At 60.3% G+C, this 17,919-nt stretch overlaps 1 protein-coding gene across 2 annotated transcripts in view; it reads left to right on the forward strand.

The window, feature by feature from the left end:
- KIRREL3 (kirre like nephrin family adhesion molecule 3) overlaps window positions 1-17,919 on the forward strand; it is a 474,640-nt gene that overhangs the window by 375,052 nt on the left and 81,669 nt on the right. For both annotated transcript variants that reach the window (XM_054176072.1, XM_054176071.1), the window contains exons 3-4: window positions 5,292-5,441; window positions 12,001-12,150. In XM_054176072.1, coding sequence (XP_054032047.1) covers window positions 5,292-5,441; window positions 12,001-12,150 — 300 coding nt within the window. The remainder of the gene's footprint in view (window positions 1-5,291; window positions 5,442-12,000; window positions 12,151-17,919) is intronic.

Here is a 17,919-nt window from a genome sequence, read left to right on the forward strand (position 1 = left end):
ATAGGAGGAAATCTTTGCCCCTCAGCTCAGGAGGGCAAAGCAGCTCCTGTCTGAAGCAAGTGATCAGAGAGCCACAGAGCTGCCAGGGCTGGGAGGGACCTCAAGGCTCAGCCAGCTCCAAGCCCCCTGCCATGGGCAGGGACACCTCACACCACAGCAGGTTGCTCACAGCCACCTCCAGCCTGGCTGCAAACACCTCCAGGCAGGAGGCTGCCACCACCTCCCTGGGCAGCCTGTGCCAGGCTCTCACCACCCTCCTGGGCAACAACTTCTTCCTCACAGCCAAGCTCAAGCTCCCCACTTCTGCTTCTGCTCCATCCCCCCCAGTCCTGTCCCTCCCTCACACCCCAGAGCAGAGGGGCAGGATCCTCTCCCTCCACCTCTGGCAATGGGCACTGGCAGCCCAGAAGGCTCAGCTCAGCTGCCCTTGGCCTTCTGGGCTGCCAGTGCCCATTGCTGGCTTTCTGTCCCAGGCCTGATTCCTGCCCCCCTCAGAGGTGTCCCAGACCCCTATCCCTCCCTGACCCCCTCCAAAGTCCCTCCCCAGCTTGCTTGCAGCCCCCTGCAGCTCCTGGAAGGCCACCAGAAGGTCTCCTGGGAGCCTTCTCCTCTGCAGCCTGCACAACCCCAACTCTCTCAGGCTGTCTGCAGAGCAGAGCAGCTCCAGCCCTCTGCTCTGGAGGGCAGGAAAAGGGGCAGGAAGGTTGGAGCCAGCTGGGGGTTGGGCTCTTCTCCCAGGCACCCAGCCCCAGAACAAGAGGACACAGTCTCAAGCTGTGCCAGGGGAGGTTGAGGCTGGAGGTGAGGAGAAAGTTCTTCCCAGCAAGAGGAATTGGCCCTTGGGATGTGCTGCCCAGGGAGGTGGTGGAGTCCCTGTGCCTGGAGGTGTTCAGGAGGGGACTGGATGTGGCCCTTGGAGCTATGGTTGATTTGTCAGGAGGTGCTGGGTGACAGCTTGGCCTTGATGAGCTCTGAGGTCTTTTCCAACCTTCTTGATTCTGTGATCCTAAACCAGGTCCCTGGGTCACCTCCCTGGGCAAACAGCTCCCCAGGGAGCAGGGCAGAGGCAGCAGAGCTGAGGAGATGAGGCTCTGACATCAGGAGCCTCCTGAGCCTGCTCTGATGCCAAGGGCCTCTTGAGCTGCTCCCCAGCCCTTTCTGCAGTGCTTGGGGCAGGTTGCTGACTGCACCTCCTGGTGGGAGCTTCACCAGGTCACACTGCAAGGTCCTGCAGCTGGGAAGGGCCAGCCCCAGGCTTCAGAGCAGTCCTGAAGAGAGAGACTTGGGGTTGGCTGAAGAAAGAGACTTGGTTAAGGGTCCAATCCTTACCCAGCCCTGCCAGGGCACCACCAGACCAGGTCCCTCAGCACCACAGCCCCAGGGCTCTGCCACCCCTCCAGGGATGGGGACTGCACCCTGGGCAGCCTGAGCCAGGCCTGGACAACCCTCAAGGGGAACAAATTGTTCCTCAGGGCCAAGCTGAACCTCCCCTGGGGCAGTGTGAGGACATTTCCTCTTGTCCTGTGCCTTGTTCCTGGGAGCAGAGCCCAAGCCCCACCTGGCTCCAGCCTCCTTGCAGGGAGCTGCAGAGAGCAAGGAGGTCTCCCTCAGCCTCCTCTGCTCCAGCCTCACCACCCCCAGCTCCCTCAGCTGCTCCACAGTCAGGACTGTGGTGCCTGAGGTGCAGCTGGGCAGAAATGGGAGCAGCAGAGATGCAGAGGGGGAGGCTCTGCTCCTCTGCATGCAGCTGCAGCTGGCTGGGAGCCACTGGAGGTGCAGCCTGCAGCAGCTGCACTGAAATCCCAACCTTCAGGCAGGGCCCAGGCCTGGGTGATGCAGGCAGGGCAGCAAATGATGGAGCTCAGGGCTTTGCCCCCGGGGCAAGGCCACACAGCTCCTTTGGGAAGCCAGCTGAGCTGCCCAGCAGCTGTCTCACACTTAACCTTGGCTCAGGATTAATTGCCAGGCAGTGACTGAATCGAGCTCATGCAAATGAGGCTGCAATTGATCCGGGGTGGCTCTCCTGGAGCCTGTCCTGGCTGAACAAATTGATTTACAGGAGGAACTTCTTCCCCAGGCTGCAGCTGGTGCTGTGCATTGAGCTGAGGTGCAGCAGGGGGCTGTGGGCTTCTCCTCTCAGCCTCCTGCAGGGGAAGTATTCACACACAGGGAGGCTCCTGGCCTCTAAAAGCCCTCAGGTCCTTCTGCCTTGCTGCCCACCCCTCCACAGGGAACCACAGAAGGGGAAGGGTTGGAAGGGACCTCCAGAGACCATCCCCTGCCAGAGCAGGGCCACCCAGGGCAGGGCACACAGGGGGGGTTGGGAAGTGTCCACAGAAGTGTCCACAACCTGCCCCAGGCCCCCAGCACCCTCACACCAAAGGTGGTTCTCTTCACCCCCCGGGCTCCACTTTGTGCCCAGTGCCCCTTGGCCTGGCACAGGGCAGCACTGCCAAGAGCCTGGCCCCAGCCTCCTGCCCCCCACCCTTCAGCTGTTCTTAAGGACCTCTCTCAGTCTTTTCTTCTCCAGACCAACCACCCCCAGGGCTCTCTCCCCAGAGAGCTCTTCCAGTCCCTTCAGCATCCTCATAGCCTCCAGCAGCTCTCTGGCCCTCTGGAACTGGGGAGCCCAGACCTGGACTCAGGATGGCAGCTGTGGCCTCAGCAGGGCAGAGCAGAGGGGGAGCAGAACCTGCCCAGCCCTGCTGCTGGCCACACTTCCCTTGCTGCACCCCAGGAGGCCTTGGCCCTCCTGGCCACAAGAGCACATCTCTCTGTGGCCAAAGTAGGATTAACCAGGAGTTAACCAGGTTGGGAAAGAGCTCAGAGCTCATCCAGTCCAAGCTGCCAGTCAGCACCATCTGAGCAGCTCAACCATGGCTCCAAGGGCCACATCCAAGCCCCTCCTGAACACCTCCAGGCACAGGGACTCCACCACCTCCCTGGGCAGCACATCCCAGTGGCCAATTCCTCTTGCTGGAAAGAACTTTCTCCTCACCTCCAGCCTCAACCTCCCCTGGCACAGCTTGAGACTGTGTCCTCTTGTTCTGCTGCCTGGCAGAAGAGCCCAACCCCCAGCTGGCTCCAACCTCCCTTCAGGGAGTTGCAGAGAGCAAGAAGGTCTCCCCTGAGCCTCCTCTTCTGCAGGCTAAGCAACCCCAGCTCCCTCAGCCTCTCCTCCCAGGGCTGTGCTCCAGACCCCTCCCCAGCCTCCTTGCCCTTTTCCACAGGGAATCACAGAATGGGAAGGGTTGGAAGGGACCTCCAGAGACCATCCAGTCCAAGCCCCCTGCCAGAGCAGGGCCACCCAGGGCAGGGCACACAGAACACATCCAGGGGGGTTGGGAAGTGCCCACAGAAGTGTCCACAACCTGCCCCAGGCCCCCAGAACCCTCACAGCAAAGAAGTTTCTCTTCACCCTGAGGTGAAACCTCCTGGGCTCCAGGGGCACCTCAGAGCTGCTGCCAGGACCTGAAGGCATCCTGCAGGAAGGCTGCAGAGAGACTTCTCCTGAGGGTGTCTGAGGCAGGACAAGGAGGAAGGGTTTGGAGCTGAGGCAGAGCAGGGCTGGAGTGGAGCTGAGGAAGAAGTTGTTCAGCAGGAGGCAGCTGAGACTCTGGCACAGGCTGCCCAGGGAGGCTGTGGCTGCCTCCTGCCTGGGGGTGTTCAGGGCCAGGCTGGATGAGGCCTTGGGCAGCCAAGCCTGGCTGAGAGGTGTCCCTGGGCATGGCAGGAGGGTTGGAGCAGATGAGCCCTGAGGGCCCTTCCAGCCTGAGCCAGTCTGTGATTCACTACAGGCAGAGTGGAGAGGGAATGGTTAGCGAGGGCAGGGGAGGACACAGGGCTGGAGGGCTGAAGCCAGAAGGCCTCTTGCACACTGCCAGCTGTTTGGGTAGGTCAGTGGGGTCTGTGAAGAGACTCTGAAAGCAGAGAGTGCTCAAAGGCAAGGTGGAGCTAATCCAAGCTGGGCTGGACAAGATCCCCTTGTGGAGAGAGGCTGGAACAGGTCATGGACTGCAGCAAGGCCTTGGCCACCATCGCCCACAGCCAACCCCTGGCCAAGCTGTCAGCCCCTGGCTGGGACAGCAGCTCTCTGAGCTGGGTTAGGAACTGGCTGGAGGCTGAGCCCAGAGAGTGGTGGTGAATGGTGCCACAGCCAGCTGGCAGCCAGGCACCAGTGGTGTGCCCCAGGGAGCAGTGCTGGGCCCCAGCCTGAGCAATATCTTCACTGATGATCTGCAGGAGGGGATGGAGTCCATCAGCAGTCAATGTGCAGAGGACACCAAGCTGGGGGCAGGAGCTGAGCTGTCAGAGTGCAGCAGAGCTCTGCAGAGGGACCTTGCCAGGCTGCACAGATGGGCAGAGGCCAACAGGATGGCATTGAACAAGTCCCAGTGCCAGGGGCTGCACTTTGGCCACAGCAACCCCAGGCAGTGCTGCAGGCTGGGGGCAGAGTGGCTGAGAGCAGCCAGGCAGAGAGGGACCTGGGGGCAGTGGTGGAGAGCAGCTGAACAGGAGGCAGCAGTGTGCCCAGGGGGCCAGGAAGGCCAAGGGCATCCTGGCCTGCATCAGGCAGAGTGTGGCCAGCAGGAGCAGGGAAGTCCTTGTGCCCTGTGCTCAGCACTGCTGAGGCCACCCCTGGAGTCCTGTGTCCAGCTCTGGGCTGCTCAGCTCAAGAAGGACATTGAGAGACTTGAAGGTGTCCAGAGAAGGGCAAGGAGGCTGGGGAGGGGTCTGGAGCACAGCCCTGGGAGGAGAGGCTGAGGGAGCTGGGGTTGCTTAGCCTGCAGAAGAGGAGACTCAGGGGAGACCTTCTTGCTCTCTGCAACTCCCTGAAGGGAGGTTGCAGCCAGCTGGAGGTTGGGCTCTTCTGCCAGGCAGGCACCCAGCAGCAGAACAAGAGGACACAGTCTGAATCTGTGCCAGGGGAGGTTCAGGCTGGAGGTGAGGAGAAAGTTCTTCCCAGAGAGAGTTGTTAGCCACTGGGATGTGCTGCCCAGGGAGGAGTTGGAGGTGTTCCAGAGGGGCTTGGATGTGGCACTTGGAGCCATGGGTTAGCCATGAGCTCTGTGGTGCCAGCTTGGCCCTGGTGATCTTTGAGGTCTCTTCCAGCCTTGGGGATTCTGTGAGGCTGTGGTGGATGTCCCCTGCCTGGAGGTGCCCAAGGCCAGGCTGGCTGAGGCGCGGAGCAGCTGAGTGCCGCCTGGGGGTGTGCCCGGGCAGGGCAGGCAGGGTGCAGCCCTGCTGTGCCGCCCTGGGGGCTGACAGCCTTCCTCTGCTCCGCTCTGCAGGTCAGGCTTCGTCCTTCACGCAGCAGCCGCAGGACCAGGTGGTGGTGGCCGGGCAGGCCGCGACCCTGCTCTGCGCCATCCCCGAGTACAACGGCGTCGTGCTCTGGATCAAGGACGGGCTGGCCCTCGGCGTGGGCAGGGACCTCTCCAGTAAGTCACCCTCCTGACGCCCCCCCACCCCCTGCCCAGCGGCCCCGGGCCTGGCTCTGAGCTGCTAGGGAAGCAGCCTGCCCCGGGAGGCTGCCCAAGGCTTGGAAGGGGCTGCCCGGGGCGGCGCCGGAGTCTCCCTCCCTGGGGGTGCTGCAGCCCCGTGTGGAGCTGCTGCTGAGTGACAGGGTTTGGTGCTGAGCCTTTGGTGCTGAGCCTTTGGTGCTGACCCTTCGGTGCTGAGCCTTCGGTGCTGAACCTTCGGTGCTGAGCCTTCGGTGCTGACCCTTCGGTGCTGAGCCTCCAGTGCTGAACCTTCAGTGCTGAACCTCCGGTGCTGAGCCTCCAGTGCTGAACCTTCGGTGCTGAGCCTTCGGTGCTGAACCTTCGGTGCTGAGCCTTCGGTGCTGAGCCTTCAGTGCTGAGCCTTCGGTGCTGAGCCTCCGGTGCTGAACCTTCGGTGCTGAGCCTCCAGTGCGGAGCCTTCTAGTGCTGAACCTTCGGTGCTGAACCTTCGGTGCTGAGCCTTTGGTGCTGAGCCTTCAGTGATGAGCCTCCGGTGCTGAGCCTCCGGTGCTGAACCTTCGGTGCTGAGCCTCCAGTGCTGAGCCTTTGGTGCTGAGCCTCCGGCGCTGAACCTTCGGTGCTGAACCTTCGGTGCTGAGCCTCCAGTGCAGAGCCTTCAGTGCTGAACCTCCAGTGCCGAACCTTCAGTGCTGAGCCTCCGGTGCTGAACCTTCGGTGCTGAACCTTCGGTGCTGAGCCTTCAGTGCTGAGCCTCCAGTGCTGAACCTTCGGTGCTGAACCTTCGGTGCTGAGCCTTCGGTGCTGAACCTTCGGTGCTGAACCTTCGGTGCTGAGCCTCCGGTGCTGAACCTTTGGTGCTGAGCCTTCAGTGCTGAGCCTTCAGTGCTGAGCCTCTGGTGCGGAGCCTTCAGTGCTGAACCTTCGGTGCTGAGCCTTCGGTGCTGAACCTTCGGTGCTGAACCTTCGGTGCTGAACCTTCGGTGCTGAGCCTTCGGTGCTGAACCTTCAGTGCTGAACCTTCGGTGCTGAGCCTTCGGTGCTGAACCTTCGGTGCTGAGCCTTCGGTGCTGAGCCTTCAGTGCTGAACCTTCGGTGCTGAGCCTTCGGTGCTGAGCCTTCAGTGCTGAGCCTCTGGTGCTGAGCCTCCGGTGCTGAACCTTCGGTGCTGAGCCTCCGGTGCTGAACCTTCGGTGCTGAACCTTCGGTGCTGAGCCTTTGGTGCTGAGCCTTTGGTGCTGAGCCTTCAGTGCTGAGCCTTCGGTGCTGAGCCTCCGGTGCTGAACCTTCAGTGCTGAGCCTCCGGTGCTGAACCTTCGGTGCTGAACCTTCGGTGCTGAGCCTCCGGTGCTGAACCTTCGGTGCTGAGCCTTTAGTGCTGAGCCTTCAGTGCTGAGCCTCCAGTGCTGAACCTTCGGTGCTGAACCTTCGGTGCTGAACCTTCGGTGCTGAGCCTTCGGTGCTGAACCTTCGGTGCTGAACCTTCAGTGCTGAGCCTCCGGTGCTGAACCTTCGGTGCTGAGCCTTTAGTGCTGAGCCTCTGGTGCTGAGCCTTCAGTGCTGAGCCTCTGGTGCTGAGCCTTCAGTGATGAGCCTCCGGTGCTGAGCCTCCGGTGCTGAACCTTCGGTGCTGAGCCTCCAGTGCGGAGCCTTCAGTGCTGAACCTTCGGTGCTGAGCCTTCGGTGCTGAACCTTCGGTGCTGAACCTTCGGTGCTGAGCCTCCAGTGCTGAACCTTCGGTGCTGAGCCTCCGGTGCGGAGCCTTCGGTGCTGAGCCTTCGGTGCTGAACCTTCGGTGCTGAGCCTCCGGTGCTGAGCCTCCGGTGCTGAACCTTCGGTGCTGAGCCTCCGGTGCGGAGCCTTCGGTGCTGAGCCTTCGGTGCTGAACCTTCGGTGCTGAACCTTCGGTGCTGAGCCTCCAGTGCGGAGCCTTCAGTGCTGAACCTTCGGTGCTGAGCCTTCGGTGCTGAGCCTTTGGTGCTGAGCCTTTGGTGCTGAGCCTTCAGTGCTGAGCCTCCGGTGTTGAACCTTCGGTGCTGAGCCTTCGGTGCTGAGCCTCCAGTGCTGAGCCTTTGGTGCTGAGCCTCCGGCGCTGAGCCTTCGGTGCTGGGTGGAGGGCTGGAGCTGCAGGGCCCTGCCAGCTGGATCAGAGACCCACAGAAGCAGAGGATGGGCTGGGCTGGAAGGGACCCCCAGAGCTCCCCCAGCCCAAGCCCTGCAGGCAGCAGGGACATCCCCACTGCAGCAGGCTGCCCACAGCCCTCTCCAGCCTCACCTGCAAGAGCTCCAGGGCTGCAGCCTCAACCACCTCCCTGGGCAGCCTGCTGCAGCCTTCCAGCAGCCTCCTGCTGCAGAACTTGTTCCTCACCTCCAATCCCAATCTGCTCTGCTCTCATCCCAAACCATTGCCTCTGCTCCTGTCCCTGCAGGCCTTTGGGGACAGTCCCTCTGCAGCCTCCTTGTAGCCCTTCAGGTACTGGGAGGTTGCTCTGAGGTCTGCCTGGAGCCTTCTCCTCTGCAGGCTGCACAGCCCCAGCTCCCTCAGCCTGGCCCCACAGCAGAGCTGCTCCAAACCCCTGAGCATATTGGTGGAGCCTCTCCAGCAGCTCCAGGTCCCTCTGGTGTTGAGGGCTCCAGAGCTGGCCCCAGCCCTGCAGGTGAGGGCTCCCCAGAGCAGAGCAGAGGGGCAGCTGGATGTATTCTGGGTCAAAGCACTTGGCTTGCTGCAGGTGTGACCTGACCCTCCCAAAGCCTTGCTCTGGGGTCAGGAGGCTTGGGGATTAAATGCCACACGGCCAAGGTGCAGGCTGAAGTGGGTTGTGAAGGTTGGCAGTGCCTCTTCTGACCTGCTCAGAAAACCCAAGCAAGCAAAGCAGGCAAGGCTCTGAGCCTGGGGGGAAGGCTGCTGCTGGAGCCCAGCAGCACATGAGGCCCCCTTCAGCTGTGCTTTGGCAGACAGCAGCCTGCTGATGAAATCCTGCAGGGCCAGAGGAGGCCACAGCAGTGCTGGCAGGGCTGGAAGCCCTCTGCTGGGAGCCAGGCTGAGAGAGTTGGCCTTGGGCAGCCTGCAGAGGAGAAGGCTCCAGGGACACCTTCTGGTGGCCTCCCAGCACCTGAAGCAAGCTGGGCACAGAGGTTGGAGCAGGGCCTGTTGGGCCAGGCCAAGGGGGGATGGTTGGGAAGGCAAAGAGGGAGCTTGAGAGGGGAGAGAAGGAGAAATGGTTGAGCCTGAGGCTGGGGAGAGCCTGGCCCAGGCTGCCCAGAGAGGTGGAGCTGCCCCATGGCTGGCAGCAGGGCAGCTCAGGTTGCTTGGGGCTGGGAGCAGCCTGCTGTGCTTGGGGATGTCCCTGGGGGTTGTTTTGGATGACCTTGAAAGTTCCCTTCCCATCCAAACCAGGTTGTGACTCTAGGATGCCTCAGACTTCCCTGCACTCAGTCCCCCTCCATGCACAGGGGCTGAGGGTCTGCTGCTCCTGGGGAAGGCTCTGGAGCAGCAGGGGAACAATCCTGCCCCTGGCTCGTGGCAGCTTTCTGCCAAATGTCCATTTTCAGTCAAATATTTCACCTAAAAATGTTGTGGTTGAAAGAGGTCTTCAGCACCCAATGAGACAGCTCCAATGGGGCTCCAGTCCCAGAGCTGCACAGAGGCAATGAGGTCTCCCCTCAGCCTCACCACCCCCAGGGCCCTCACTGCTCCTCCCCAGCCCTCTTCCCCAGACCCTTCCCCAGCTTCCTTGCCCTCCTCTGGCCCTGCTGCAGCCTCTCAAGGTCCTGCTGGGAGCCAGGAGCTCAGAACTGAACCCAGTCCTGAGCTGGACTTAGGGAGAGGCCTTTCCTGAAAGCCAGAACCCTGGGAGTGCTCTGAGCCCTTCCAGGAGCTGAAGCCTCACCTGCATGAGCAGAGCAGAGGTAGGACACAGGGCACAGGGCACAGGAGACCTAAGAGGCTCTTCCTCCAAGTCATCAGACAGAGAAGTGCTGAGCTTGGGAGAGCTCCCAGCCCCAGCACTGCTGCTGAGCCACTGCCACTGCACCATGCCCTCAGCACCACATCTCCAGGGTTTCCAAACCCCTCCAGGGATGGGGACTCCACCACCTCTGCCCTGGGCAGCCTGGGCCAGGCCTGGACAACCCTCAAGGGGAAAAAATTGTTCCTCATGTCCCACCTGAACCTCCTCTGGGGCATCCTGAGGCCATTGCCTCTTGTCCTGTCCCTTGTTCCCTGGGAGCAGAGCCCAAGCCCCACCTGGCTCCAGCCTCCTTGCAGGGAGCTGCAGAGAGCAAGGAGGTCTCCCTCAGCCTCCTCTGCTCCAGCCTCACCACCCCCAGCTCCCTCAGCTGCTCCTCCCCAGCCCTCTTCCCCAGACCCTTCCCCAGCTTCCTTGCCCTCCTCTGGCCCTGCTGCAGCCTCTCAAGGTCCTGCTGGGAGCCAGGAGCTCAGAACTGAACCCAGTCCTGAGCTGGACTTAGGGAGAGGCCTTTCCTGAAAGCCAGAACCCTGGGAGTGCTCTGAGCCCTTCCAGGAGCTGAAGCCTCACCTGCATGAGCAGAGCAGAGGTAGGACACAGGGCACAGGGCACAGGAGACCTAAGAGGCTCTTCCTCCAAGTCATCAGACAGAGAAGTGCTGAGCTTGGGAGAGCTCCCAGCCCCAGCACTGCTGCTGAGCCACTGCCACTGCACCATGCCCTCAGCACCACATCTCCAGGGTTTCCAAACCCCTCCAGGGATGGGGACTCCACCACCTCTGCCCTGGGCAGCCTGGGCCAGGCCTGGACAACCCTCAAGGGGAAGAAATTGTTCCTCATGTCCCACCTGAACCTCCTCTGGGGCATCCTGAGGCCATTGCCTCTTGTCCTGTCCCTTGTTCCCTGGGAGCAGAGCCCAAGCCCCACCTGGCTCCAGCCTCCTTGCAGGGAGCTGCAGAGAGCAAGGAGGTCTCCCTCAGCCTCCTCTGCTCCAGCCTCACCACCCCCAGCTCCCTCAGCTGCTCCTCCCCAGCCCTCTCCCCCAGACCCTTCCCCAGCTTCCTTGCCCTCCTCTGGCCCTGCTCAAGTCAAGCAGCATCACTGAGAGCCCAGGAGGGAACTGCTGTGCCTGGGGCTCCCTGGGCTCTGCTCCTTCTCTAAAGAGCTTTCCTCTTTCTGTCTCTCTTTTTTTTTTCACGCAGCAATTAATTACTCCCTTCTCAGACGTGCCTGAGCCAGCAGCCTCCTCTCCAGCTGCTTCTCAAAGCTCTGTGCCATGAATTCCAGACAGAGGAGCAGCTGAGGGAGCTGGGGGAGCTGGAGGAGAGGAGGCTGAGGGAGACCTCCTTGCTCTCTGCAGCTCCCTGCAAGGAGGCTGTGGTGGGGCTGGTGTGGCCCAAGGAACTAACAGGAGAAGAGGAACTGGCCTCAAGTTGCAGCAGGGGAGGGTTGGAGATGAGGAACAATTTCTGTGCTGCCAGAGTGCTCAGGGACTGGCACAGGGAGGTGGTGGAGTCCCCATGCCTGGAGGGGTTCCAGAACCCTGTGGCCATGGCACTGGGGCCATGGTTTGGGGCCCTGGTGGTGCTGGGTTGATGCAGGACTGGATGAGCTCTGAAGGCTTTCCCAGCCTTCATGATTCTGTGCTGCTCTGACCTCTCCCCACAGGACCTCACCACACAGCTGGGCCACAGCAGCTCCACTCAGGTGTTTGTGATTCCTGCCCCAGCTCCTCCTGAGCTCTGGGAGCCCTGCAGTTCCCTCCCCAGCTTGGGATGAGCTCTCTCTGGTGCTGGGCTGAGTGCTGAGGGCAGAAGCTGCCTGGCTCCTGGGGGGCTGCTGAGGATTCTGAACCCACACTGACTTGACCCCAGCATGGGGAGGGCTGGGAAGGGAGAGCATCCAGCCCAGCCCCTGCCCCAGCAGGGCACCCACAGCAGCCTGCTGGGGGCACAGTGCCCAGGGGGGGTTGGAAGCTCTCCACACCAGGACACTCCACAGCCTCTCTGGGCAGCCTGCTCCAGGCCTCCAGCACCCTCCCAACAAACAACTTTCTCCTCCTCTTCCCCTCCAACCTCCTGGGCTCCACTCTCTGCCCACTGCCCCTTGGCCTGGCCCTGGGCACCACTCAGCAGAGGCTGGCCCCAGCCTCTTGCCCCCCAGGGGCCCTTCAGCTCTTGCTGAGCATTGCTGAGCATTGCTCTGGGGCTGCTCTGCTGCAGGCTCTCAGCCCCAGGGCTCTCAGCCTTGGCTCCTGCCAGAGCTGCTCCAGGCCCCTCAGCAGCTTCCCAGCCTCCCCTGCCCTCTCTCCAGCACTTCTCTGGCCCTCTGCCCCTGGGCAGCACACAACTGCCCCCAGGGCTCCAGAGGTGGCCTCAGCAGGGCAGGGCAGAGGGGCAGCACAACCTCCCTTGCCCTGCTGCTGCCCACACTCTTCTCCATGCCCCCAGCACAGCCTTGGCCTTCTTGGCCCCCAGGCCACCTTGCTGCTGCTGGCCAACTCCTTGTCCCCCCAAGCACTCCCCAGCCTCTTGCCCCCTTCCCTGCTGACCCCTGTGCTGTGCCCTGCAGGTTACCCACGCTATCTGGTGGTAGGAGACCACCTGTCTGGAGAGCACCACCTGAAGATCCTGAGGGCTGACCTGCAGGACGATGCAGTCTATGAGTGCCAGGCCATCCAGGCTGCCATCCGCTCCCGCCCTGCCCGCCTGACCGTCCTGGGTGAGTCTCTTCCCCCCCACAGCTTCATCAGCTCCTGCAGTGGGGGTTGGGTTTTCTTCATGTCCTCATGCCTGTGGTGAAGACTGTTGGACAATGTTTTGTTGCTGGATGAAAAGGAACTGAGAGAGTTGGGGTTGTGCAGGCTGCAGAGGAGAAGGCTCCCAGGAGACCTTCTGGTGGCTTTCCAGGAGCTGCAGGGGGCTGCAAGCAAGCTGGGGAGGGACTTTGGAGGGGGTCAGGGAGGGATAGGGGTCTGGGACACCTCTGAGGGGGGCAGGAATCAGGCCTGGGACAGAAAGCCAGCAATGGGCACTGGCAGCCCAGAAGGCCAAGGGCAGCTCAGCTGCCCTTGGCCTTCTGGGCTGCCAGTGCCCATTGCCAGAGGTGCAGGGAGAGGATCCTGCCCCTCTGCTCTGGGGTGTGAGGGAGGGACAGGACTGGGGGGGATGGAGCAGAAGTAGCAGTGGGGAGATTGAGCTTGGCTGTGAGGAAGAAGTTGTTGCCCAGGAGGGTGGTGAGAGCCTGGCCCAGGCTGCCCAGGGAGGTGGTGGAAGCCTCCTGCCTGGAGGTGTTTGCAGCCAGGCTGGAGGTGGCTGTGAGCAACCTGCTGTGGTGTGAGGTGTCCCTGCCCATGGCAGGGGGGTTGGGACTGGCTGAGCCTTGAGGCCCCTTCCAACCCTGACAATGCTATGAATGCACCATGGGAGCCATGTGGCTGCCTCTTGACCCCAACCACAGCAGCATGGAACCTGGCTGGGGAGCAGGGTTGAGCCTTTCTCAGGGGTTGATCTCTTGCCCAGGAGCAGCAGAGAAGGATGTGCAGAGGAGGAGGAGGCATGGGATGGGATGTGCAGAGGAGGAGGAGGCATGGGATGGGATGTGCAGAGGAGGAGGCATGGGCTGGCAAACAGGACTTGGCTCCCCAGAGCTTGTGAAGGCCTCTTCTGGGTGGGGGATGGGAGCTGCAGGGCTTTGCTGTTGGGCTGACAACCTGCTGTGGAGACCTCACAGCAGAGCTGCAGCTGAGACAGCCCAGAACGGAGGTGGTGCCAGAGAAGAACCCTTCAGAGACAGAAGGATTGGGCATGAGGGACACTTTCTTGCCCCAGAGGCTTGTCAGTGCCTGGGGCAGGATGTGGAGAGGTGGAGGCCCCATCCCTGGAGGGGTTTCAGGGCTGTGGAGCTGCTGGTGCAGAGGGACCTGGCTGGGTGCCGCCCTGGCAGTGCTGGGCTGAGGGCTGGACCATGAAAACAAGTTACCATCCCTGCTTTGCCTTTTCCCCTCTGCCTGCTTCTCTCTCCCCACCACCCTACCCCCAAACCCTTCCCCAGCTCCCATCTCTTCCTTCCTTGCCCCTGGGACAATGCTAGACTCCCCCTCTGCCGCTGCCCCCAAGCCCCGTGGCGGCTCACGGCTGCGCCGGGCAGCAGAAGCCTCTGGCAGAAGGATGTGGCCAAGGGCTCAGGCCCAGCCAGCAGGGATTCAGGCAGGGCAGGTCCTGCCTGACCAACCTGATCTCCTTCCATGCCCAGGTGACTGCCTGCTGGATGTGGGGCAGGCTGTGGATGTGGTCTGCCTGGACTGCAGCAAGGCCTTGGCCACCATCCCCCACAGCCAACTCCTGGCCAAGCTGTCAGCCCCTGGCTGGGACAGCAGCTCTCTGAGCTGGGTTAGGAACTGGCTGGAGGCTGAGCCCAGAGGGTGGTGGTGAATGGTGCCACAGCCAGCTGGCAGCCAGGCACCAGTGGTGTGCCCCAGGGAGCAGTGCTGGGCCCTGTGCTCTTCAACATCTTTATTGATGATCTGGAGGAGGGGATGGAGTCCATCAGCAGTAAATGTGCAGAGGACACCAAGCTGGGGGCAGGAGTTGAGCTGCTGGAGGGCAGAGAGGTTCTGCAGAGGGACCTGGACAGGCTGGGCAGATGGGCAGAGGCCAAGGGCAGGAGACTGAACACATCCAAGTGCCAGGTTCTGCACATTGGCCACAGCAACCCCAGGCAGTGCCACAGGCTGGGGGCAGAGTGGCTGAGAGCAGCCAGGCAGGGAGGGACCTGGGGGTGCTGGTCGATGGTAGGCTGAACATGAGTCTGCAGTGTGCCCAGGGTGCCAGGAGTGCCAATGGCATCCTGGCCTGCATCAGGCAGAGTGTGGCCAGCAGGAGCAAGGAGGTCATTCTGCCCCTGTACACTGCACTGGTTAGGCCACACCTTGAGTCCTGTGTCCAGTTCTGGGCTCCTCAGTTTAGGAAGGAGGTTGACTTGCTGGAAGGTGTCCAGAGAAGGGCAAGGAGGCTGGGGAGAGGCCTTGAGCACAGCCCTGGGAGGAGAGGCTGAGGGAGCTGGGGTTGCTTAGCCTGCAGAAGAGGAGGCTCAGGGGAGACCTTCTTGCTCTCTGCAACTCCCTGCAGGGAGGTTGTAGACAGACAGATGATGGTCTCTTCTCCCAAGCACCCAGCAGCAGAACAAGAGGACACAGTCTCAAGCTGTGCCAGGGGAGGTTCAGGCTGGAGGTTAGGAAGCTCTACACAGAGAGAGTGATTGCCCATTGGAATGGGCTGCCTGGGGAGGTGGTGGAGTCACCATCATTGGAGGTGTTCAGGAGGATACTTGCTGGGGTGCTTGGTGCCATGGGTTAGTTGATTAGGTGGTGTTGGATTGGTTGATAGGTTGGACTTGATGATCTTGAAGGTCTCTTCCAACCTGGTCTATTCTATTCTATTCTATTCCGTTCCGTTCCGTTCTAGTCCATTCTATTCCGTTCTATTCTGTTCTAGTCTGTTCTGTTCTGTTCTGTTCCGTTCCATTCCATTCTATCCTATTCTATTCCATTCCATTCCATTCTATCCTATTCTATTCCATTCCATTCCATTCCATTCCATTCTATTCCATTCTATTCCGTTCCATTCTATTCTATTCCATTCCATTCCATTCCGTTCCATTCCATTCCACTCTATTCCATTCTATTCCATTCTATTCCGTTCCATTCCATTCCATTCCACTCTATTCCATTCCATTCCATTCTATTCCATTCCATTCCATTCCATTCCATTCCATTCCACTCTATTCCATTCCATTCCATTCTATTCCATTCCATTCCATTCCATTCCATTCCATTCCATTCCATTCCATTCCACTCCATTCCATTCCACTCCATTCCATTCCACTCCATTCTATTCCATTCCATTCCATTCCATTCCACTCTATTCCATTCCATTCCATTCCATTCCATTCCATTCCATTCCACTCTATTCCATTCCATTCCACTCCATTCCATTCCATTCCATTCCACGCCATTCCATTCCATTCCATTCCATTCCATTCTATTCCATTCCATTCCATTCCATTCCATTCCATTCCATTCCATTCCACTCTATTCCATTCCATTCCATTCCATTCCGTTCCATTCCATTCCATTCCATTCCACTCTATTCCATTCCATTCCATTCCATTCCATTCCACTCTATTCCATTCTATTCCATTCTATTCCGTTCCATTCCATTCCATTCCATTCCACTCTATTCCATTCCATTCCACTCTATTCCATTCTATTCCATTCTATTCCGTTCCATTCCATTCCATTCCGTTCCATTCCATTCCACTCTATTCCATTCCATTCCATTCCATTCCATTCCACTCTATTCCATTCCATTCCATTCCATTCCATTCCATTCCATTCCATTCTATTCCGTTCCATTCCATTCTATTCCGTTCCATTCCATTCTATTCTACTCTATTCTATTCCATTCTATTCCATTCCATTCTATTGCATTCTATTCTGTTCCATTCCACTCTATTCCATTCCATTCCATTCCGTTCTGTTCCATTCCATTCCATTCCATTCTATTCTACTCTATTCCATTCCATTCCATTCTACTCTATTCCATTCCATTCCATTCCACTCTATTCCATTCCATTCCATTCCACTCTATTCCATTCCATTCCATTCTATTCTACTCTATTCCATTCCATTCCATTCCGTTCCATTCCATTCCATTCCACTCTATTCCATTCTATTCCGTTCCATTCTATTCTATTCCATTCCATTCCATTCCATTCCATTCCACTCCATTCCGTTCCGTTCCATTCCATTCCATTCTACTCTACTCTATTCTATTCCATTCCATTCCATTCCAAGGCGGCTGTCAGTTAGGGGGAGACTCTCCCCGCCTCAGCACAGAGCTGGCTCCCCTTGCCCTGCTCTCCCCGCGCCGTGCAGGCAGCGGCAGGCGGGGCTGTTATCTTAATGGCTCGCCAAGGGCTGCGGGCGGCGGCAGCCGGGAGGGAGCTCAGCCTCCCCTCCGGCCAGCCAAAGGGCGTCGCTGAGCCCCGGGGGCCGGCAGGAGCTGGGGAGGGCTGCGGGAGCAGGCAGGGCAGCTGCTGCTCGGCACGACGGGCAGCTGCTGCTCGGCACAAGGGGCAGCTGCTGCTCGGCGCGACGGGCAGCTGCTGCTCGGCACGACGGGCAGCTGCTGCTCGGCACGACGGGCAGCTGCTGCTCGGCATAAGGGGCAGCTGCTGCTCGGCACGACGGGCAGCTGCTGCTGGGTACGACGGGCAGCTGCTGCTCGGCACAAGGGGCAGCTGCTGCTCGGCACAAGGGGCAGCTGCTGCTCGGCGCGACGGGCAGCTGCGTCTGCGGAGGGCTGCCCCAGGACCGGGGAAGAGGCAGCGCAGAGCAGCTGGCAGGCAGAGAATGACACAGGGTGGAAGGGAGCTCAGAGCTCAGCTGCTCACCCCCCTGCCATGGGACACTTCCCACCAGCACAGGATGCTCAGGGCCTCATCCAGCCTGGCCTTGAGCAACTCCAGGGAGGGGACAGCCATGACTGCTGGTGACTGTTGTGGCCAAAGTGCAGCCCCTGGCACTGGGACTTGTTCCATGCCATCCTGTTGGCCTCTGCCCAGCTGTGCAGCCTGGCAAGGTCCCTCTGCAGAGCTCTGCTGCCCTCTGACTGACCAACAGCTGCTCCCAGCTTGGAGTCATCTGCACATTCACTGCTGATGGACTCAATGCCCTCCTGCAGATCATCAGTGAAGATATTGATCAGGCTGGGGCCCAGCACTGCTCCCTGGGGCACACCACTGGTGCCTGGCTGCCAGCTGGCTGTGGCACCATTCACCACCACTCTCTGGGCTCAGCCTCCAGCCAGTTCCTAACCCAGCTCAGAGAGCTGCTGTCCCAGCCAGGGGCTGACAGCTTGGCCAGGAGTTGGCTGTGGGGGATGGTGGCCAAGGCCTTGCTGCAGTCCATGACCTGTTCCAGCCTCTCTCCACAGGGGATCTTGTCCAGCCCAGCTTGGATTAGCTCCACTTGCCCCTGAGCACTCTCTGCTTTCAGAGTCTCTTCACAGACCCCACTGACCTACCCAAACAGCTGGCAGTGTGCAAGAGGCCTTCTGGCTTCAGCCCTCCAGCCCTGTGTCCTCCCCTGCCCTCGCTAACCATTCCCTCTCCACTCTGCCTGTAGTGAATCACAGACTGGCTCAGGCTGGAAGGGCCCTCAGGGCTCATCTCCTCCAACCCTCCTGCCATGCCCAGGGACACCTCTCAGCCAGGCTTGGCTGCCCAAGGCCTCATCCAGCCTGGCCTTGAACACCCCCAGGCAAGAGGCAGCCACAGCCTCCCTGGGCAGCCTGTGCCAGAGGCTCAGCTGCCTCCTGCTGAACAACTTCCTCCTCAGCTCCACTCCAGCTCCAAACCCTTCCTCCTTGTCCTGCCTCAGACACCCTCAGGGAAAGTCTCTCTGCAGCCTTCCTGCAGGATCCCTTC

This window comes from Dryobates pubescens, chromosome 34 (genome assembly GCF_014839835.1).
Source record: "Dryobates pubescens isolate bDryPub1 chromosome 34, bDryPub1.pri, whole genome shotgun sequence".
Taxonomy (NCBI): Eukaryota; Metazoa; Chordata; class Aves; order Piciformes; family Picidae; genus Dryobates; species Dryobates pubescens.